The sequence below is a fragment of the Rhynchophorus ferrugineus genome, unplaced genomic scaffold (genome assembly GCF_030347505.1).
Source record: "Rhynchophorus ferrugineus isolate W39M unplaced genomic scaffold, kcgeb_rfMv2 rfM5, whole genome shotgun sequence".
In the NCBI taxonomy this organism is placed as follows: domain Eukaryota; kingdom Metazoa; phylum Arthropoda; class Insecta; order Coleoptera; family Curculionidae; genus Rhynchophorus; species Rhynchophorus ferrugineus.
In genome coordinates, this window is record NW_027472584.1 from 10,588,370 (window position 1) to 10,613,147 (window position 24,778).

At 30.7% G+C, this 24,778-nt stretch overlaps 1 protein-coding gene across 14 annotated transcripts in view; it reads right to left on the bottom strand.

Annotated features, from left to right (window-relative positions):
* Positions 1 to 24,778, bottom strand: part of Cirl (Calcium-independent receptor for alpha-latrotoxin) — a 608,365-nt gene that overhangs the window by 504,505 nt on the left and 79,082 nt on the right. For all 14 annotated transcript variants that reach the window (XR_013005933.1, XR_013005931.1, XR_013005934.1 and 11 more), the window contains exon 2: positions 18,713 to 18,781. Coding sequence is in view for 8 of the 14 variants with exons in the window: in XM_076405296.1 (XP_076261411.1) it covers positions 18,713 to 18,727 (15 nt within the window). In the remaining 6 variants the exon portion in view is untranslated. The remainder of the gene's footprint in view (positions 1 to 18,712; positions 18,782 to 24,778) is intronic.

A 24,778-nucleotide genomic window follows, 5' to 3' on the forward strand; every position in this document is an offset into this window, starting at 1 on the left:
AAAAATTGATGAGTTAGTTGAGAAGAGCCCTCCTAATGGACACTGAAGCGGGACATATATGGTCATAAAGTCTTGCTATGCATATAATAGGATCAGCAAGATGTAGCAAATTATGAACTGCTCAAACCAAGTAAAGCTGTTGTTACAGATATGTGCCGATGTCAACTGAAAAAATTGAACCGCCCACTGTAGCAAAATAAGCCAGCAATAGTGAGTAACAGACACCAAGTTAGACTCTTGTATGACAACGCTGGTCGCAGTAGTTGTGAAAGATAGATTTGTTCAAATCGATGCAGCATGATTTGCACATAGCACTAGAAAAAGTGCAAAACTTGTTAGGTTACTAGATTGCTACCAAACCTACATTATTCTCTCGACACGGTATTGCTATGATGATGCCAGAAATATGTTGTAGAAAACGATCAAAAATATTTTGATGAATATATATGGTACTAATTTTTCTCAATAAAAGCTATTTTAAAGGAAGAATATAATCAGAAGACATGCAAGACCTAACATTAACGGGTCAATTGAAATGTCCCGGCCTACCATAGTAAAACATATTTTTTGGCAAAATTAGTTTTTTCTTGTTCAACATAATTCCCTTCAATGGTGATACACTGATTATAGCGACCCTCCAACTTTTCGATACCATTTTTGTAGTACGATTTGTCTTTTGCTTCAAAATAGGCCTCACTTTCGGCGATCCCCTCTTCATTCGGCGAAAATTTCTTCCCAGCGAGCATTCTTTTGAGATATGAGAACAGGAAATAGTCGCTGTGGGCCAGATCTGGAGAATACGGAAACAATTCGAAGCCCAATTCATGGATTTTTGCCATCGTTTTCACTGACTTGTGACAGCGTGTATTGTCTTGGTGAAGCAGCACTTTCACACAATATTGTAAGATGTACACGTTCAGTGTACCCTCAGAGTGTCTGCTATTTCATTCAGTTTCAATTTACGGTCATTCAAAATCATTTTGTGGGCTTTTTTAATGTTTTCGTCAGTAACAACTTCTTTTGGGCGTCCACTTTTTACCGTCTTCGGTGTTCATTTCACCATGTCTAGACTTAGCTTACCAATCCTTGATGGTTGATTTTCATGAGGCAGTGCCTGGAAAATTCGGCATGAAGTCAAGTTCTTATAATATAGTCAAAGTGTATTTCTTCCGTTCGAAAACCAATATTTATTCAACACACGAAATTCCTTTTTATCCATTTTTTTCACAATAACAAAAGTTGCTTCACTCAAAATGCTATAATTCACAAACCAATGATCCGACAGCTGTCAATTTTATACACGCATCTTTTGATTGTTAGTGATAATTAAAAAACATATGGATTTAATTCTAGTAGCTCCATCTATATGTCAGGCCGGGGACTTTTCAATTGACCTGTTACTTTTAAATAAATCAGTTGACATTATTGATTCTCAAAAGAAATATATGTTATATATAAAATAATAAAAATGTTCTTCTTACTTAAAGACAAAAAGGAGGTATAAAATATTTCTATTCTCGTTCCTTAAAAAATATAAAATCTAATTTATTACAGGTTATGCGTATGACTATTTTTCTGAGTAGTATTATTTATGACCACATGAACATAATGTTGTAAAGAATTTGGTGCATCTTTGTGGCGCAATTTCGATAGATTAATTTTACCACAAACTAGCTTATAAGCCGAACATGTTTTATGTTCGGACAAGTCATAACTCGAGGAATATTTTTCATTTTCCGGTAATGAATCATTTTTAGTGTTACCTTAACAATATTCTTAGTGTCCATAGAACCTATAAAATCAAAGTAACATTTTACGTTACATAAACCGCAAACAAAACCATTTTTAACACCTCTAAATATGTCTGTTATATTTCAGGCTCAACTAAGGCTTGCAAAAGAGTGTAAAATAATATTGCGTAGTAAATCATAATTTGCCATTAATTGTCCAACATCATCTCCATATTCTTTTCTTCATTTTTCGTGTGTTTTTTTTTCAGTTTGGCGTTAAGTTATTAACGTTTTCTAAAAGTGATATTTTCATAACTACATTTATCTATATTAAGATTATAATTAATACTAACAATGTATTCTTATTAACCTTTTATTAAGAAATAGAAAATATCACGAAATAAATAAGCTCTATTTAAGCATTAACTATACTAAAACCAACAATAAAAACCTAAAAATTCAATTACTTAATAGTCAATTAATGCTAACACAAGAGCGTAAAGTAATACTAAAGTAATAAATTATAATTTAATGCTAATTGTCATGGTCTATTATAAAATTTTTCAGTATCATTGTTAAAAAACACAAATAAAATTACTTTAGTATGAAAGCGCAGAATGAAAGAATGGAGACTAAAATGAAGAACTAAGAAGAATGAAGCTTGTTTTAAGCTGGAACAATTTACAAGTGTTCGACAAACGATTACCTTAAGACCTATTTTGCACACATATAGCTGTTGAATGTGACCATAGGAAAGCTAATTATCTGCAAATTTAATAGAGAAATGGACAGTCAGAAATTAAACCAATTGTAACAAAATCTGTCCTTGTTAACTTTACAAATTAAGAATAACATAAAAGACAGAAAAAATCCATGATAAAACTTAGCTAAGTATTTAGACATTATTCAAGATGTCAGACTCCACATGTTCTAAACATAAAAGGAAATATTAAAAACAAGTAACTCGATATAACTCAACTCAACTTATAATAAAGTGTTGATGTACAATTTTTTTTTTAAATATTACTTAATTATTTATTAAGTATGACATTGAACTATAACTTCAATTCTAGCTAAACCAGTTAAAGTAAAATACAAATAATACAGCGCGTCCAGAATAAAGTACCTTCAACAAGTAGCAGGGACTTTTAAGGAGGCCTTGAAATGGATATTATCGGTTGAATAGATAAGTCGACTTCAATACGTAAATATCGAGGAAAACAAGGCCCTTGATAACAGCAATCTGTTAAGAAGAAGAGAGTGAAACCTTTGAAGTTGACTTTTTAATAAAAAAATATATACAAAAGAGACAAAGGCATACTGACGGGTGGAATATTAGTTGTGGGAGATCCAAAATAGTAAATAAAGTTCTCACCGCAGTGGTATAAAAATTAATATTGGTATAAAATGAATCTGAAATTATTCATTGAAAGAAAATAGAGTGTAATGTAATCGATGGCTTCAATATGGGGTTATTTAAAAAATGTATTCCCTTCCGGTCGTCTTTTACATCGACAATAAGTAACAAGTTTCTGGTTTTAGTCGAAAATAAGTTGTTTTATTATTCAACATCTCTGGGCAATATTAAAACATTATTTTCTCGTTTATATTACGTTTGAACTTTGATTCCAACAAGATAGCATACAGTTACGAAACAAACCTCTGCAAAATCAAATAGAAGGTAATTTACAGGTCTAATGTCAATATCAAAAAATTCACCAGATATTTCTACATAAATCTTTACATTATAATGACATTTCAAAATCTAAAAGGAAGATATTAAACTAATGGTAAACTGTTTTTTACTGAACAGTTCTTTTCACACTTATATACAACATTTACCTGAGGTTTAAATATAAAAGATATATTTAGAGGTGCTGAAAATTATTTTGGTTCAGGTTTATATGACGTGAAATATTACTTTTTGGTTTTATAGGTTATATGGACACTACGGATGTTGTTAAACTAACACTAAAACTGATTCATTGCGATAAAATGAAAATATTCTCCCAGTTATGAGTTGCAAGAACATAAAATACGTTCGTATTTCAAGCTAACTGGTGGTAAAATCAATCAATCGAATTCGCGTTACAAATTTACCTGATCTAAATATAGCATTATTATGACCAAGTGATACATATCTCTTAAAAAGTATGGCATTTATGAAAGCATAAAAGAATATTTACAAATCTCTGGTACTGAACATACAGCCCCTACAATGTATTTAATATATTCTCGAACTTTTGATATTTAGGTCAAATCAAAAAAATTTAAAAAATTCAATAGTCAATTAAAAAAAAACATTAAACAATAAATGATATAAACCATGGTCGTCATCAGGATTTCCAATGCCAATTTATCTAATTCCCCAATAATCCAAGTCAAATTTCCCAAAATTAATGTTGATCAAAATCCAGCATAATATGAGCTCGCTATTCGTAATCTGATTTCTGTGTTGTCACAGATTTATAAAGCACTGAAAATTCAATGGTTGGTGAGGTCTGACGTCAATGTAATATAAAAGTCTTGGCATGTTCATAAGAAATCTGCAATAACAGCATGAGGTACATTCTCATCTTTTTTCAAAAGTTTCGTACTCTCTCCAGTTCTAACCCATGTAGAAAATGTACTTTGAACTAAAGTGTAGTGAAATAAAACTCTTCCTGACGACGGGCTATATATATATATATATATATATATATATATATATATATATATATATATATATATATATATATAGGTGTTCCATAAAATATATATTCTGCCATGATACATACAGATGACCTAAGACAAAACATTATTAGCAATTACTTAACTTCCCACGAGGACTCAATATTAGCAAGAAAAAAATCTCCAAAAACACCTTCATAAAATACTACTGAGGCTAAAAACTGATTAAGGCAAACAAAACCATCCATCAGATGACTTTCGATCATTCACTTTTCAATACATGACACATCATGTATTCATTGATGTGCATTTTACAATAACAGTTACTAAACTCCAAGTGAATGATGCTGAATATATTGGCATATATCTGGATGTACCTGTCACATATTTGCAATATGAAAACAACTTGTACTTAAATTAAGCCAAATATATTAGGATATAGGATATTATAAATATAGAATGCAAATTAAAGTTATCCTTAGATAATAAGGAAATAATATATGAAACAATATTTAAATCCACTTAGAGGGTACTGCTGCTAAGACTGATAACTATATTAAAGTTGGATCTTCCAGGGTTTCAAAACAAAATACAGTATTGCGTGCCATTGTTGATTAGTTCATATGGACCATATCTCTAGAACCTAGAAGATACAGAGTTCATTATTCCAATCAGTTAAACATGCTGAATGATAATGAATATAGAGTCTAAAATAAGACTTAGGTCATACAGAAACAAGAGATAAGATACTGACCTATAATTGTATAATATAATAATTTTTTATTTTAACCATAAGAATCTAGCACAAAGCGGTCAAAACAGCGCAAGCAAAAAGTCTTACTGTTGCAATAGTCTTGAGTTCGAATCCTGCTGGGTCATAGTTGTAGATTTATGTTTGCGATTGACAAGGAAAATCATCCCTGTCACGATAACCAGTAACCAGGCTGGATAAAATCGAATGTCTTCTGGGACGATCTCTAAGTTGGTCGCTCGCCAGTCGGTAGATATAATTCCGAGAACAATGGTTCAAAGCTGACGTTAAGCAGTAGGACCAATCAAGATAAATCTTACTAGATAAAAAGAAGACTAAAATGTAGTAAAAAACTTAATTCAGGGTCTTATACAATATATTTGTATAAAATAACCTTGTTTTCGCAAATTTAACATTATACAAGATACACAAATTCAGGATGTCGCATAGATGGAGGAAATAAATATTTTTATATTTTTATAAATCGTATTGCTTGAAAGCAAAATGATTTCAGTTACGTGTGAGCGCACATACTACTGCATGTTACTCCAACACGAACGGTTTAAAATTCAACATAGGTGATGCAATAGGGTATGTCGCATATTAAAATAATAGCATGTTATATCGTGATTTGATTGCAAATATTTCCACTCATAGAAAATTATCAGTAATTTTTGCCACTTTTCCTTGTTAGAAAAGATTATAAAACGGTCTGTAACGTTGTTACCATTCAATCTATAAATACATCTCAAACAGTTTCCTCTATTCTTATTTACATAATATTTACATTTGTTTTGTTACATGTTTTTTATTTATTTAATTAATAGGTTCTTAAATGATAATTTGTAGTCATATATACATCACTACAGAACATATCAGTCTGATTTTGATTGGATTTTGAAACAATACTATCCGTCGTGGAATATAATTTAGTTACAATGACCTTGTAATCGTATTGCGAAATTTGGATAAAATCAAATTAAAAACAGAAAGGTGAGTATTTAAGAGAATTTTCAAAATTAATAAGAGTTCAATTGGATTAAAAATCAGCATATATTTTTATGATAACTTATCCTTTACTATTTTCATCCATTTGTTTTTAAATATGCCGAAAAGGCGAATTTTGAAACAGAAAATGAAAAAACTTCATACAGAATGCTGTATTCAATTAGTTTGTTTTATTTTGACACTAACTGAATGCTTTCTAGAAAAATCTGTATTTGTTAGAACATTTTTATATTTTTATACTCCTCCTTAATCAATATTGTTAATATTGATTAAGTAATACCATTTCTAATAAAAAGTACAGAAAAACAAAGGATTTACAACTTCAATTAGGAAAAAGCAAATAAAATAAATGAGGCATAAATAGATCACAAGATAGATAATCACCTTGGATATCTAAGACCTTTCCTGGTTTCGAAAATAAAACAAATATTGATTTTGAATGTTAAAATTGAAAACGGTTTGTTTTTGGTATCGTGATTAGTTAAAAGGAAACATGAACCACCAGGAATGTGCTCTAATACGTCTTTACCTGTCTATAATAACGGGTCCATAATAACGCCCATCGAAGCAAAAGAAGTAAAGGAGAGTAGTTTGCCAACTTGTAAAGTCCATGGGAAATTATATCACAGAATAAGTCACAGAATAATCATATGACTGAACCTCACCACGAGCCTTCCTTTCTTTGGTTATAATTTAGGAATCACTGACTCACTGATAGATCCTCAAAATTTACGGATTCTTACTTTATATTATATTAAATTCGCCAAAAAGGTTTCGAACTCAGGATATATTACTTTACAGTCATCTCCGGGTTTGGCGCATGCGCAAAGTTATAAAATCCAAAGAGCATCAATTTTATTTATATTTAATATTAGCTGCCAAATTTATAAAACATCATTTTCAACGTCATCGAATAGGTATCCATGCCAAAATTTAATGATAACAAAAACAAACAAAAAAATTATTCTTGTTGTGTTGGAAGTAGTCAAGTCATTAATGTGGTTTGCCCATCAAGAATAGTAGAAAATTGTAGTAACTGGTAACAATGAGACATTTATTTTAAACATAATATATTTTTGTAAAGATTTCAATTTTATTTTATAGGTAAGATGTAGCTAAAATTTGTTGAGAGTGAAAGTCGAAGAATGTGAAATTCAGAATTGAAGAAATTAGACAGCATTATACTAAGATGTAAAAAATAGTGTACATTGATACTATGAAATAATTATATTTGCTAATGCTCTCTCTCTCTCTCTCTCTCTCTCTCTCTCTCTCTCTCTCTCTCTCTCTCTCTCTCTCTCTCTCTCTCTCAGAAGAATTTCAGAATATCATTAAACATCTTCTCTGGTCGGCACAATCGACAGATCTCAACATAATTGAACTATTATGGGGAGTTTTAGAGGAGAGCGTGGGAAGTTGATTTGAATCTCCAATATTTTTGAAGATTTGGCGGATGTTTTGGGACAAGAATGAGACATAATTACGTAAGAATTGCAGTTGTTAAAAAGCAGAGAAAATATTATATTGTCCACCCCCAATAACAGGTCAATTGAAAAGTCCCCGGCCTACCATAGTAAAACACATTTGGCAAAATTAGTGTTTTTTATACAACATAATTCCCTTCAAGGGTGATACACTGATTATAGCGACCCTCCAACTTTTCGATGCCATTTTTGTAGTATAATTTTTCCTTTGCTTCAAAATAGGCCTCAGTTTCGGCGATCACCTCTTCATTCAACGAAAATTTCTTCCCAGCGAGCATTCTTTTGAGATCTCAGCACAGGAAATAGTCGCTGGGGGCCAGATATGGAGAATACGGTGGATGAGGAAGCAATTCGAAGCCCAATTCATGGATTTTTGCCATCATTTTCACTGACTTGTGACACGCTGCATTGTCTTGGTGAAGCAGATCTTTCTTTTTCTCCAAATGCGGCCGTTTTCCGGCGATTTCTTCCTTGAAATGGTTCAATAACGCTATGTAATAGTGGCTGTTGATGGTCCTTCTTTTTTCAAGGTAGTCAATGAAAATTATTCCATGCGCATCCCAAAATACAAACGCCATAATCTTGCCAACCGACTGTTGCGTTTTCCCACGCTTTGAAGCGGGTTCATCGTATGCAGTCCACTCGTATCGGAGTTCACCCACTTCGGAGTGAAATGATGGAGCCATGTTTCATCCATTGCTATATATCGACGTAAAAACTCGTGTTTATTACATTTGATCATCTTCAAACACTTCTCCGAATGGTCAACTCGTCGTTGTATTTGGTCAAAAGTGAGCTCGCGTGGCACCCACTCTTTGCACAGAGCTTTCTCATACCCAAATGTTCGTGAATGATATAATGTACACGTTCAGTTGATATCTCTAGAGCGTCTGCTAATTCATTCAATTTCAATTTAAGGTCATTTAAAAACATTTTGTGGAGTTTTTAAATGTTTTCGTCGGTAACAACCTCTTTTGGGCGTCCACTGCGTCCACCGTCTTCAGTCCTCATGTCACCACATCTACACTTAGCATACCAATCATCGATGGTTGATTTTCCTGAGGCAGTGCCTGGAAGCTCAGAATCATGCCAAGTTTTTGCTTCAACTGTATTTTTTTCCCGTTAAAAAGCAATATTTTATCAATACGTGAAATTCCTTTTCATCTATTTTTTTCACAATAATAAAAGTTGCTTCACTGAAAATAAAACATACTATAATTCACAAACTAATGATCCGACAGCTGTCAAATGTATACTCGCAACTTTTGAGGGTTAGGGCTAACTAAAAAACATATGGAATAAATTCTAGTAGCGCCATCTATGTGTCCGGCCGGGGACTTTTCGATTGACCTGTTATATATTTTGTCATCCTTGTAAACAATTTAGTATGTATCTTAAATTAAATCCAAAACACATAGAAATGACTAAAAATAAAATTCGTGCTTAATTAACTTTATTACGTAAAAATTCGCATAATATGTACCTTCAAATTAAAGATTTCGCAACAAAGATATATTGACAGAATTATTTTCCTCCAGTAATTAACTGTTTAAGCAAAAATTAAACACTCATCTACAAAGTGAAGTATTTCCTGGTGGGGAAATTCGGATTTCGGAACAAAAGGAAAACTTATTTTTAGATACGATTTCATTCAGCCAGCCCTTTTCCAAGCTCCGTCGTAATTAGAAAATGTTGTGTCAGCAAAAGTGTGTCGCATCAATCTGAAAATGTAGCCGTTCGGTGAAGAGAGATTCAGAGAATAGATTGAGTGCGAAATAACGTTGATGATGTTAGTCCGTTATTGGTTACTTGATCCCTCTTTATTATCAGAACTGTGATTTAATTTCAATTGTTTAGAGAGAATAATGAAAATCAACATTCTATATACGGGAATGAAACAACTTTCTTCTAATTATAATCAGTATATTAATGGGCTTAGCGAAAATTTCTCTAGCTACAACTCTTATACGGTAGATTATTCGTTGTTTATGTTGTGCGTAAATCAAGTACGGAGGAGTAATTTTTAAAATCTAAACCTGGTAATATTGTACAGCAAATGGCCGGCAGGTAGTATATTAAAACACAAAGTGAATGTGTTAAAAATATTATTAAGATTTTATGTTATTGTCGGTTATTCCCGTATTGTCGGAACTGTTAAAGTGTTAGGGTAAGTTTGGATGAAACACGATTAAGAATAGTATGGTCGCGTAAAATTATATCTGTGACTTATCGGTATATACAGCTGTGAGAGAATAACCCGACATATGAAAAAATTTCATCCCAATATAGATTAACAAAATTCGAGAATAACAAGAATCATCTCCCCTTTGGCTACTTGTCCTCTTTGATTACAAGATATTTAGAATTTTTAATTTAATTTGATGTCTAGTGAATAAAGAATAGATAAACAAAATTGTTCTTAAGCAAGGACTAATAGTAATTGATATGGTTGAGGAGACATGGTATATCATTGTACTAAAGGTAATTCGTCTATTCGGTAAAGGTAAACGTTATTAAGATTTGTTTGTAAATTTTAGTGATATTAACTTCTAATTAATTTCACGTGTCTTTAGTAAATGCATTTCTTAACAAAGCACTAACCGAATATTGCAGGTAATAAATACGTTAATTTGTGCATCAGCACTTAAAATGAATGTTGTAAATAATATTAACAATTATAAAATAGCTTTATAGAATTTTAATTCCTCATTTGTTGGCGAGTTGTTAGTTCCCACGTGATACATAAGCCAAAGTAGAAAGCAATAAATAAACAAAAGCCGTAGAAGGCAAATTAAAGATGAGATATCTGCAAGGGTGAGACCAAAATATGGAATAAATAAGCAAAGAACGATGCATCTTTATTTAAAAATGTAGGTAAAGAAATTATTCTTTTAATCAGCCTGGTGTATTTATTGGTTTTGTAATATATATTTTAGATGAAAAATATGAATAAAAGATAAAGACTATATGAATACATAAATGAAGTAATAAAAATGTGTATGAGTTAAAAAGAGACTATCTACATAATTTGCATATATGGAACACATAGGAAAACGGGAATAAATTATGAATTATTAACAGTACACTTGTAAACATTTAAGCTGTTAAAAGCAGTGATAAATATTAAGATTTTTAGCGATTAATGTTATATGTGACTATATGATATTTTATTGTTTCAATTTTGTATCAATTATTTTGATTATTTACTTTATAGACCTAAGTTTTGAAATAATAATAGATAATTTAATGATTTTTGAATGACCATAAATTGAAATTGAATGAAATAGTAGACACTTTAAAGATATCAACTGAACGTGTACATCATATCATTCACGAATATTTGGATGTGCCACTCTGTGCAAAGTGGGTAACGCGAGCTCACTTTTCACCAAAACAATGACGGGTTGATGATTCGGAGCAATCTTTGAAGATGATCAAATGTAATAAATCCGAGTTTTTGCGTCGATAAGTGACAATGGATGAAGCACGGCTCCATAATTTCGCTCCGAATTCCATTCGACAGTCATCCGAGTGGACTGCACACGATGAACCCGCTCCAAAACGTGGGAAAAGGCAACAGTCGGCTGGCAAGGTTATGGCGTCTGTATTTTGGGATGCGCATGGAATAATTTGCATTGACTACCTTGAAAAAGGAAGAACCATCAACAGCGACTATCATATAACGTTATTCGACCGTTTGAAGTACGAAATCGCCGAAAAACGGCAGCATTTGAAGAAAAAGAAAAGAAAGTGCTGCTTCACCAAAACAATGCACCGTTTCAAAAGTCAATAAAAATGATGGCAAAAATACATGAATTGGGCTTCGAATTGCTCCCTCATCCACCGTATTCTCCAGATCTGCCCCCCAGCGACTATTTCCTGTTCTCAAATCTCAAAAGAATGCTCGCTGGGAAGAAATTTTCGTCGAATGAAGAGGTGATAGCCGAAACTGAGGCCTATTTTGAAGCAAAGGATAAATCGTACTACAAAAATGGTATCGAAAAGTCGGATGGTCGCTATAATCAGTGTATCACCCTTGAATGGAATTATGTTGAATAAAAAAAAACTAATTTTGCAAAAAAAAAGTGTTTTACTATGGTAGGCCGGGGACTTTTCAATTGACCTGTTATATTTGATGCTCTGCAGTTGTTACAGTTCTGAAAATGATCTTACTTATGATACTTAGCTAAATTTATCAGTACGTTGGTGATTATTGAAACTTAATAGAAATAGAAAAGATAATAATTAATAAATTAGAATAAAAAAGTAGAAAGTTAATAGATAAGATCTAATTAGCAAAGAATTAGTTTAGAAATTAGTTCACGAGATAGTTATTTTAATATATTTAAGTTTACAGACATTTCTTATTTTAATTAATGTCGTATATCAAATACATTTCTGATATTTGTATTAAAAATAATATGAAAACAAATTTTAGTAACTTATCATTTTTAAATTATATCATTTACTCTGTTTTGAGAGAAACATGACTAACTTAATAAATTGTGCTCGAATTTAGACCACGGGGCGATCACTAATTGCTTTAATTTCAAATTTCAGCAATATATGTCATATTTTGATACATTCATTAACTAGTGTAACGCTTCATCTTTCATAATTAACATAATCAGAATTTTGGTGATCTGTCTATTCAATATTTACTTAATTAGTCAATTAAAGTTGTCACATCAGTATAATTTTAAGAGGCTATTCTAGTCTAGAACTGGACTTTTCTTTTCTTCTTATATTCAAGCTCAGTCCTTTAGAAATATGCCGTCAAGTGGATTTTTCAAAATTTAAATTTGAATATTAATAAATAATATATGATCATAATAATATATGAATCAAATAATATTTGAAATTAATTTTAATAAAAATAATTTCGGATATAGAGCTGATTTCATGACGCGGCGTCTAAAAAGGAATCTTTTAAACAGGTTTCTCATGAAAATACTTCTTTCAAGGCGGTTGACATGATATCTCAAATTCTACTGAACCAATTTAATTCAAATTGAAACCGTGAGAGCCTTCTCTATATATCGTATTAAAGTAAAATTATAACAAAATGCGGATTACTATTGTTAAAAAAATCGAAAATGTCACAATATCTATATCTTCGAAAATAATTTAAATTTTGAAATATTATTCAAATTTCTAAACTAGATTACCGCCCAAGTGATACGACCATTTTCTATTTTTTCGTGTTTACAAACTACAAAGCTACACAAAGCTATGGAAACACATTCGAAAATAGTGCATTTTCTAAATAGCACTCGCCCAAAATGGTAGAACCTCTTGGAAGCTAAAGGAATCTTCCATTCCAAGTATCTATCCATGAAGATTGCTCTTCTCACATCACTGAAGAAACACTCTAAAACTAGTGAAATAGTTTCTAATATCTTCGCCAAGTTTAGCTCCTTCTCACTTCTGGCTATTATCACGTGACAAATCATTTATCATTTCGTCAAAAACGATTGACATCAAACGATTGCAGGCCTTCCTGAAAATCAATAATGTATCCATATATTGGAGGATCTTAGAGCTATATTGAATTACACGGCCAGCAGAGATCATGAAAAGTTCTGCATACATATTGTAGAAAGGTGAAAAAATATCAATGGCTTCTGCTACGTTTATGGTATATGATAGGCCTACAAACTATATGAACCGAAAAATATTCAATATATTTCACATTCTAACAATATAAATGTTTCTACTCTACCCCAAATTTAGAAGTTACAAATAGAAAATGAAGTCATCAAATGTGGAAGCAAAAAAAAATCAACAAGCCTTTAACATCGAATGATCCTGATTTTGAATAAAAATTTGAACTCAACCTCATAGATTAAGCCTACTGAACTTCTGTAATCTCATTAGACATCTTCATTTCTCAAAGGAGAACATAAAACTTCTACTGAAAATTATAGCAATGTGGTCTTCTATGGAATGATGTCAAGATCTTTTTCCATTTCTTTAAAAAGAAAAGCTTTGATCTACTATATATGAGAAAACTTTACAAATGATTTTCCGCAAAAATATTGAACAACCACGTAGTGAATCTTAATAAATGATGTCTTCTTTCTATGTGTTTCATATTCACTTCACATAACACGAATAATCTAACATAAATATTATATTGAGATCCTATAACAAATCTTCAAGTAATGAAAAAAACTCAATCTGAACAAAATAATTAACATACCTAACCCCCAGCTATGCAACGTACAGTAAAACGTAATAAAACTGTAATTACTTTGGCTGTATCGATATAATATCAACAGCTATTAACTATTGCATGTCAAGCATCAAGACAATGACATAGACCTTATAGAACACTGGAAATTTAAATTTATATAGTATGTTACGAATAAACCGTTTCAATTTAGCAAAATTACTTTGTTATAACCTATTATAATCTATAAATTTTAGTTATTTTTTCGATAGAAACCCCTTTTTTATTTAGTAATTTATTGTAACATATAAAAACCACAATCTGCAATTATTTTTGATGCTCAATACTAATAAAGATACTAAACATTTAGAAGTATTAAAACATAGTATCATATATGTTTTACATTGTGTAGACTAGACTTTTTTATTATACATTTAAATAAGAATATATATATATATATATATATATATATATATATGCTTCCGTATTATTTCACCATTTGCTTTAAACAATACCGGTAAAAGAATGATCAATGATGTAAAGACACTTGCCGACATGCAAAATTGAAATTTATTTATCATTGTGAAACAGTGATTAATATCTGATTTGTGGTGATATAATGATTTATATCCCGTAAAAAACGTAGTCACCTCTAGTGAACATTATATTAAACTCATATCAATATCATTAAAAATTTGTATAAAGTATGAATATAGTAGTTAAAATTTTATGGAAGATATATTAAATACTTAATTTATTTGTTAACAGTATAAAAATTCTAGGCAAAATTGCATGATCAAATTTAATTTGATTTCAAAACTTCCACGCAGCTATTTGCAAAACTGGTTTCCGTACTCCATTGTGACTTAAACAATTAATTTGATAAACGTTTATTTATCCCTATGGATGAGATTTGGATCTACCACAGTGATTCTCAATCAATACAGGAGATTAGAGTGGCGTGACTACTTTTGTGAAGGTAGTTCGTGTTCGTAAATCAAGCAAGTGTTAGTGTTTGAGATGAAATAGGAATTTTGTTCGTACACTACCTCCAAAATGGCAAAGGAATAAAGCTAAATTATTACTGTAACCTTTTGGAGTAACTAAATTCAAACACTCTTAAAATAAAGATATTTATAGACTAAACACAAAATGTTCAATCAAGACATCGGACTCTCATATAGAACTAAAAAAAACACTCCTAAAACCAGTGAATTTAGTTCAATTACATTGTTTCAACATCCAGCTTTATTGAGCCACTTAGCATACTAAATAAATTAACTAATTTCTAGTAATTATTTAAATATTTTAAATTACTTCAGAATCACTGACCTATCAAATAAAAAATAAAAAAACTTTCAAGGTAATTATTTCTATTGCACTTTCAATTTTAATTATTACAAATGACTCAAGGTAATAATAGTACGGCTACTACAAAAAGTTAAATATTTTGGAATAATATTTAAAAAGTTACGATGATGAAACATATTTATAATTAATAATAAGTAACTATAAAAGAGACTTAAACATATTGCGTTTTAGTGGTTTTATAAAACATTGATCATACAGCTGAATATATAATTAACAAAAAAAAATTATAACATTAATTATGACCACACCACAAGAGCTCTTCATTACCTATGTGTGAAATGCACGTGACTAAAACTGTCAAGCCGATATGTAAAACAACCTATACCATTTCAACATGTCGGATTTTTATCCAGATAGCAATTATCCGGCTGCAGTGGCACTTTGTTTAATTGAAATGCAGCGACAGAAAGGTTAACTAAATAAAATGGCCTTCATCATATTTATTGCTATTGGAGGTTCTACGTGGTGTGTGTGTGTGTGTTTTAAAGCGTAATTATTTGATATCAAACATATCAGATCACTCATCTAATATCAGAATGAATAATATAATACGCGTTGTATTAAAACAATAAAACAATACTTCACAAAACAGTTATTAAAATGCCTTTCATCATATCGAATCGGTAGATAAAAGATATCCCTCGAAAGACAACCAAGATCTTTATCCTATCTTTTAATTTTCGCGTCATGGCTTCTTATACGTTAGACTCATCGTTCTATAAAACGCTTCATTATTCAAAAATAGCGAATAAGGTATGATAGCTTGTCAATACATTCGACCATAATAGTTTCTATATTATTCATACGCTGACAGTTTTATCTAACTATATACTTAATAATAAATCAAAATCAAAAGATTTAATAGTCACATTAATTATTGTAATTAACATATTTGTTTTAAATTCGAGATAAAAGCTACCTCAACTGCCGCTTAGCATACGAGGTTCGACAGAAAAATAATAAATTAAAGGCGTTTAAATGATGTATTTTAGCTATTATCAATGCCATTTAGATTGAATAACGACTTCTTATTTATTTCAATATTTCAGCTGAGGGAGGACTACTTACAAAAACTAGAATAAACGTAAAAGAACTGCATCTAAACAGGAAGATAATGGAGAGAAATAACCAGATTGAGATGAAAATAGATAAACTACATTGCAAGGCAGAAAAAAACGATCACAGAATAGAATTAATTTAAAACTATATAGCAGTCGAGGTAAACGTATACAAAGTAAGCCGAAAGTAAGATGACTTGATAATATTGTGGGCCTAATTGGCAAGGAAATCCATGGAGCAGTTTGATTCAGAGATATATTAAAGATAATACAATGAAGAAAGGAAACGAACATAATTTATTATCTTAGTATTAAAGAAGAACCAACTGTATTCCAGTAGTGGCTATTTAAATGAATATATATATATATATATATATATATATATATATATATATATATATATATATATATTAAATGCTTTTGGTTAGAAAAAGTATACTGATTGTGGTTATTGAGGTATTGTTTTTATTAGAAAAAAAACTAATATTGACTTATTTACTATATTAACCAAAATGTTAACAACAAACAGGTCAATAGGAAAATTAAATATCGATGACAACCAAACAGAGAGCTCAACATCATTAACTGTAGTTCAGTTCTATAAGAACATGAATTCTACGGCACTAATGTTATTATACTCATATAATGATGATGATAATTAATAATGTTTTACATATTTAAACAGTTTTTTTTAATTTAAGTGCCAAAAAATCATTTCTTTCTTCTATTCAAATGAACTCACATATTACTTCGTATTAGTAGTAATTTACAAATTATTCGAAAACAAGTAGCTAAAAAACTAAGGCAACTAATAGAGAATACCAATGTAATGCTAGCATATTAATTTGGATTCAGAGAAAAATACTCAACTAATTGACCAAATTCCAAATCACCAAACTCATTGAATTATGGATATAAATAAAAGGTCATATGAAGAAAGAAGAGTATCCTCTTCCGCTATTCTAAATGTGGCGCCGAATTTTGATAAGATGTGATACAAGGGGCTTAATTTAAAATAAGCAATATCGTACCCAGACAGTTTGAATTAGAACGCTGTAAAATAGCTACTTTTGCTGATGATACTGCCATAATGGCTGTAGATAAAGACCATGAGAAAGCAGAAATGAAATTGCAAACGCCAGTAAACAAAATCAACAATTGGACCAAGCAATGGTGAATCAGTTTGAATGATACTAAATTTAGACTATATGTAATATGCTAACACAGCAAATAATTAAGAAATGACACTGGACCCGAAGCTGTTGGAAGGCTCACGTAAAAAATAGGAACTGGATATTACATTTAGAGAATGTATTGGCTATTAAAAAAAATTATCCTCTGTCTGTGTACCAAGAGTCCTATTAATGTTCTTCAGAAATTTTTTGAGATTAGGAAATGAAAATGTTAATTTAATTTTTATTATTATATATTTATATGTATCTTATTTCCTTTTTATTATTTCCTATTTATTGCTATTTCTATATTTTTCCTTATTATTTCGCTTGACATTATGCCTAGTAGACAATACGAATTTAATTTTGACTTGTACTATATAAATAACACGTACAAAATCACATCAAAAAGTGATCTTCTGTAAGAGTTATAAAATCTTATATATAGGAGATCTGAGATATATCGGACAAATACCGGAGATATATTCTGACTAGTTTTTTCATAATACTATGAGATGTATTAATATAGATAAAAAATAAAGTTCAAGAAAAAATATTACTTGACACATAAATCATAGATGATATATAAGTTATTAAACGTTATTTTCAACTTACAATGAAGTCATACAAATATTTTGCAAATACACGTATGGTGAAAAACATAACAATAAGTAAAATATGAACAAAAAGTGATTCGCAACATTTATAAACTACTCAAATATTTATATTTGTCTTTACTTAGATTAGTTTTATATTTATTATTATTATCTTAATCTATATAGTTTTATATTTATTTTCAAATTGTTTTAATGTTTAGTACTTAATTTTTTTTTAAGTCTCCTTTTTACCAACGAGGGTTTATCTGGACTGGACCTACTATTATGAAGGTGGGCTCCGAACCACGGTTCTCGACATTAAGTCTACCGAGTGGTAAGTGACCAACTTATAAATCATCCCAGAAGACATCCGGTCTTACCCAGCCTGATTATTGGCGTGACTGGCATTTTCCTTGTCGAATTTTATACTCTTGCCAAGGACCATTGCAGATATTAAAAAATCACAAATATAAATTTACGACCATGCTCCAGCAGGATTCGAACCCGAGACTATCGCAACAGTAGGTGGATCCTCCTATTGCCTTTACCACTACGCCAACCAAGTCGGCACTTAATTGTTATGTATTAACTAACTGTTTTATATCATGTATAATTATAAATAAATAAAATATTATTTTCTTATGCATTAATTATGTTTTATATAAAGGTATATTTTAATAAATGATATTGGTTAACGTACCTGAAGTAATGACATCTTGTGTGATACCAATACTGAAATAGTCTCTTACGGCCATAGAACAAAGGATACCTGAAAAAAAAAAGAAATATAAAATAAACGATCAAACAAACACGTCATTACAATTATAATAAAAATCTGTGAAATAATAATAAAACAATCGAAGCGATAGACGACTCCCGGCGTAATATTCTCTTCAGGAGTTTTTTTAACATCAAATATCACACTTGAAAGACAAGAAACATCTTTATTCCATCTTTTAATTTTAGTGTCAGATCTCCCCATGTGATATGTCGTTCAATAAAACGTTTTATTATTAGAAAAAGCAAATAAAGAACGATAGGACGTCAATACGTTGAACCATAATAGTTTTATTTGGTCTTCATATTGATATTTTTATCACAAGGTGACAACGTATAGTTCAATATATTTGATACATACATAAGCTCAAAATGTGTTAAGCTCTAGAATATACTGACGATATGTATAACATTGAATGTACTTTCTTAATTTATTACTATTGTCCCGCTATATTTGCATCAATACTCAAAGAAGACGAGAATGTATTTCCAAAATTAAAATTAAATTACGAGGGTGGTTCAAATATTATGGAGACAAACGGTGTAGATAGTGCGCAAGTGTGCTTTGAAGATCGTGGCTTGAGTATGTGATAGCTGGGTCCCTTACGAAGAATTAGGCATAGTTTTCGTCGGGAGCGCATGTTTCACGCGCATTCTACGACAATGGACGTTAAGTGCCAACCGCCGCAGCGCAACGTATTGTCATTCGTTTTTTAGTGTGGGAAGGAGTTAAAGCCGGAAATTTTTCTGCGTTTGCGAAATCAATTCGGTAGTGAGTGCCTGGATAGGGCTGCTGCGTTTAAATGGGCCAAAGCATTCAAGGGTGGCCGCGAAACCGTCGAGAATGAGCCGCATGATCATCGACCGCGAACATTCGCCGCGTAGAACAACTGATTTTGGAAGACCGTAGCATGAATGTTCGAGACATTTCGGCTGAACTCGGCAACAGTATTGGTAGTGCAGAATCTATCATCCACGAACACCTTCAATATCGCAAACCAACGCGCGTTGTATTCCTAAACTGTTGAACTTCAAGCAAAAATTTACGCGGTTGAAAGTTCATCGCCGCTTGCTGACGCGATATGATGCAGAGTGGGCCGTTTTCTTAACGCGAATATTCACTACAGACGAGACATGGATACACTATTACACTCTCGAAAGCAAGATGTCATCTAAAGAGCGGAGGAAGAAAGAGGAAAGGGTGCCAGTGAAAGCGAAGACAACCAGGTCCGCGGGTAAGGTTCTGTGTACGGTGTTCTGGGACCGGTGGGGCGTGCTATACGTCCGTTTCCTGTGCACCTAACGTACCATTAATGCTGCATACTACTCTACCTTTCTGAAAACACACGTGAAACTCGCTTATCACTCGTAGATTCGAGTATTTCAGCATGAAGTGCGATTCTTCTCCAGGATAACGCGCGCCCTCATAACACGACTCTCACACTCGGTACAATATTGGAATTAGGGTGGGAAGTACTGAAACACCTCCCCCCCACGAGGAAGGAGTTCGTACGCACATGGCTGCCCGAGTTGCCCAAGGAATTCTTCGATACCGGTATCAAAAAACATCCGGAAAGATGGACAAAATGCGTAACAATTTCAATAGTAAATAAACGAGTCAAAGTATTTGTTTCGATCATATTTGAACCACCCTCGTAGACTACTTAAGCTAAAATGCATGTGGTTTGGTTCGCTTCAAACTGCTGATTTTTGCGTGTTGTCCAGTAGCTGAGTTAATTCCAGGTTGTTGTGATTTAGTAGGATTATTTCATATTTTAGAGCGAAATCTTGTATAAGTCTATAAATGCATTCGATTTCGAGACTATCGTATCCATGACATCCATAAATGCATTCGATTTCGAGACCTTGATCGAAGAACTTTGTTTTGGAAGTTTTAATTTATCGATATAATATGTATTAAATAAAAAGAAAAGTTTGATACTTTCAATAAATACATTTAAAGTCAAATATGATAATTATATAATATAGTAACATTGTAAGTACCGGATTTAGGCCAGATGTAATCTTACCAGTTTAAAAAGCTTAATTTTTCGTAAATACACACTTTCATTACAATATTATCAAACTGCCTGGAAATTATCTTGGTTTAATTTGTGATTGAGAGCTATTTAAACAACAAGCAAACATATATGTAAATATATGGTTTTATGTTAGGTTTGTAATATGATTGCAAATAACAATATTAATGAATATAACAGCATTTAGGAATCTATTTTTAAACGTTATTAATGTAATAGTGTAAAAAGAGCAGACTTTGTACTAATAAATAATAAAATACTTTTGACTGTATTTACGTTATCTTGGCAAATATTGGATCTTTTTTGATTAACTTTTTCGATTTTCTAAGTCTCTCGATATTTCTTCAAGCCTTTCGAATATTAAAACTTCTTTCCATAACAATAATCTTTATTAATCCTGATTAACCATAAATAAAATCATTATTGCATTTAAACTATTCTTTGAAACATAATAGATATGCTATTGATCCAACAATTATCACTTTCCTTTTTTTTTCCCAAAATTAGTGCCAGAAGGAATACTTACACTTGTACTGGCATGTTTGAAAAAAGAAAACAAAAACATTAGTTAGTAGACATTCGATTAAAATAGAAATATTGTATATTCATCGATTGTATATTCATATAATTCGATATATATATATATATATATATATATATATATATATATATATATATATATATATATATTGTTATCGATATATCGATAATATGTATACGCCTTGCATATATAATTGTAATTATAATTTAGAGTATATTATAATATAGGATATCAGATTGCTGAAACTATGAACAACTGTACTGGATAGCGAATGCATCAAAGAAAAACTAAGACGAATTTGTAAGGAAATCAAAAAAAGAAAACAAAGTGTTATGAAGGTTACGCGCCATAGCTCACAACTTTTCACGCTCTAAACAATTAATTTATCGAGCCAATTCACTGTTCTATAAAAAAAAAGACGTCCGGATTTGACGAAGACAAATCTCCATTAATCAAGATAATGCAATCAAGACACCACTTTATAGTTGCATCATTGTCATGACAAATTTCAATGGATAAGAGCACAAGTTGTCAAAAATATTCTCAATTTAAGAATAAAAAAATTGCTTGACAAAGAATCGGCTCTAACGATGGTCATTGCCGATAGAGATATCAATTTTGGAAGGTTGAAGTAAACGTAGCTTTAAATTAAAATATAAATAATTAAATTAATAATAAAATATAAAAGGTGATAAGTGAAAAGTGATAAAACATATTTTAAACTTAAAAATATCTCTCAAAAGATCAGCTCAAGGTTAGGTCATTATCAAATAACCCTCGTATAATATCATACGAAACCCGTATTACAAAGTTGTACAAGTCATTGATACGCCATGTTGTATTGCATAGTTCGGATTACAAACGTAGAACGGTTAAAGGAAACGGAAATATTACCAATAAGAATGTTTTGTAATAAATCATATACTATTTACTGATTTCAATAATAAACAAGTGCATTTACAGAATTTTAATAGACATTTTTTCAATCGGATGTTATCATTTATGTTACATTGTATTAATTTTTTATATTATATTTCAACAAATGCAACTTGAAATAATTAAACATACTTATGAACTACTAGTTCGCCCTGTGGTCGAAATTCGACAACAATTTATTAAGTTAATAATGTTTCTCTTATAATAGAGTAAAGGGAATAATTTTAAAATGATACAACACCAAAACTTATTTTCGCAGTATTTTTAACATACGATCAGAAATATACTTGATATATAACATAATAAAAGCCTGTATATTAAAACATATTAAAATATATGCAAACTCAATTTCAAGAACCAACTCTCACTATCCTTTTTTAAATTGCATTTGCATAAAATATATTATTATAATATATAATTATTATAAAATAAATTAATTATATTTAATTTTCACTAAGTTTCAATAATCGTCAAGTATTGATAAATTTAAATTACTACACCACTTAACATTATAACAAAAGTATCATAGTAAGATTATTATTAAAAGATTATTAACTGCAACAACTTCAAAGCACCTAATATAACTATTTATGCATATACATGATCTTCATTTACTTTTATATTAGAAATATAAATATGGAATAATAAATGAAGTAATATGTATTGGTATATTAAACAGATAAAACTATTTTGAAATTAACATTTGACTTTAGCGTGTATATTAAAACAATAACGAACACCATTAGGTAATTTATTTCTTAGATCTTAGAAATATATATTAAAGGAATGTATTTTCATAAAATTAAATGAACTATTGATTTTCCATACTTAGGTATATAAAGTATATAATCAAAATTATTGATACATTGATTTTAACTCTTGATGCACATATTAACGTATCTATTACCAGCAATATTCAGTTAGTGCTTCGCTAAGAAATGCATTTTCTAACGAAACATAAAATGATTCAGAAAATAATACCGGTAAAATTTGCAGAAAAATCTTAATAACCTTTCAAATTACCTCTAGTACAATGATGCAATGTAACCCTAAAGAAAGTGGCACAATGGTATTAACTTTTATGATCTTATCTAACTTTGGGAACAACTTGTTCCACTAAAAATATTTGAGATACGAACCGGTGTTCGCCAAGGAAATGTGTGAAAAATGAAAAAAACTCCACAATTTCAACATAACAAGGGATGTAAATATGCGAAAAGATTTAAAAAACAAATATGACGTTCAGTAAGAGGCTACAAACTCCTTTGCCAATCTGATGTTCCCTGATGATACAGCTATATTCGCTGATACAGATGTTGAAGGTTCTAGCATTCTTCATATTATAATTCGCTCTGCAGAACCAGGCTCGAGAATTAATGAATGAAAAGAGCAATTTTTGAGGAACAAATTCAGAGATGCAGATTATTGTTTGAACGTGGCTGTAAAATGAAAGGTGGCATACATTTTTAAATATATTTTCCAGTGGCTTCTCTCACAGCTAAATCAATTCGCAAAACACAAAAAAAATTCATTTTCAATTTCTTGATCTTCAGCAGTGATTTCACTTACCAAAATTATATGCAACAGTAAATAAATAAATTCTGTTCTTCAACTTGTTTTATTTTCTTCTTATTTCTTCTTATTTTATTTAAAACTATTATTTTTAACTAAAGCCAAAAATATAGACACGACATATATATTTATCATATTCACTATAGAAAGTATCTTCCACTATATATTAGAAATTAGAGGTAAGAATAAAATTAAATAAAAAAAAAACCAAGATAGTAGTTTACTACATATAACATTATTTGGATGTTAATTAGCAATTTTAGATCCAATTTAATTCTAGTCTAGACGCTGAAATATGTGTTTTGAATTAAATTTGGTTAATACTACATTAATCAAAACATAATAATCTTCAGACCAAACTATCCACACTGTTATATTATTTAAGCACTATGCCTCGTTGGCGTGAAGCTAGTTGTCTGAAAAAAATGGAAGTTATGATCCGAAAAGTATTGGGGTTTTTCATCACGATAACACGAGGAATTTTCAGCATCGGTTCTTCACGAATATTATATCGCCGCCCCTCTATTTGTCTGATTTGACTCCGTTTGTCGGATAATATCGTCTTGAGTAGATTGAAGATATTAAAACCGAACCGAAGAAGACCGTTCTGTAAACAGACACAACGACTGAAAAAACTGGGTTTTATTTCAGTCAAGCCTTGCTATCATTTCAGAAGAACTTTTAATTCTCCTTTAAAAAATCATGATGGAAAAAATGGAACGAATAAAATTAATCAATCATCCACAACATAATGGGAAAAATAAACATCGATGTAACACGCATTAATATTTAGGCAATTCTAGTGTTGAATACGCGCACACAACAAAAGGTATTTATAGGCATTTAAACAATTATTTTCACTGGACTATGCAAGACTAAACACATTTTCCAAACTCCGCCA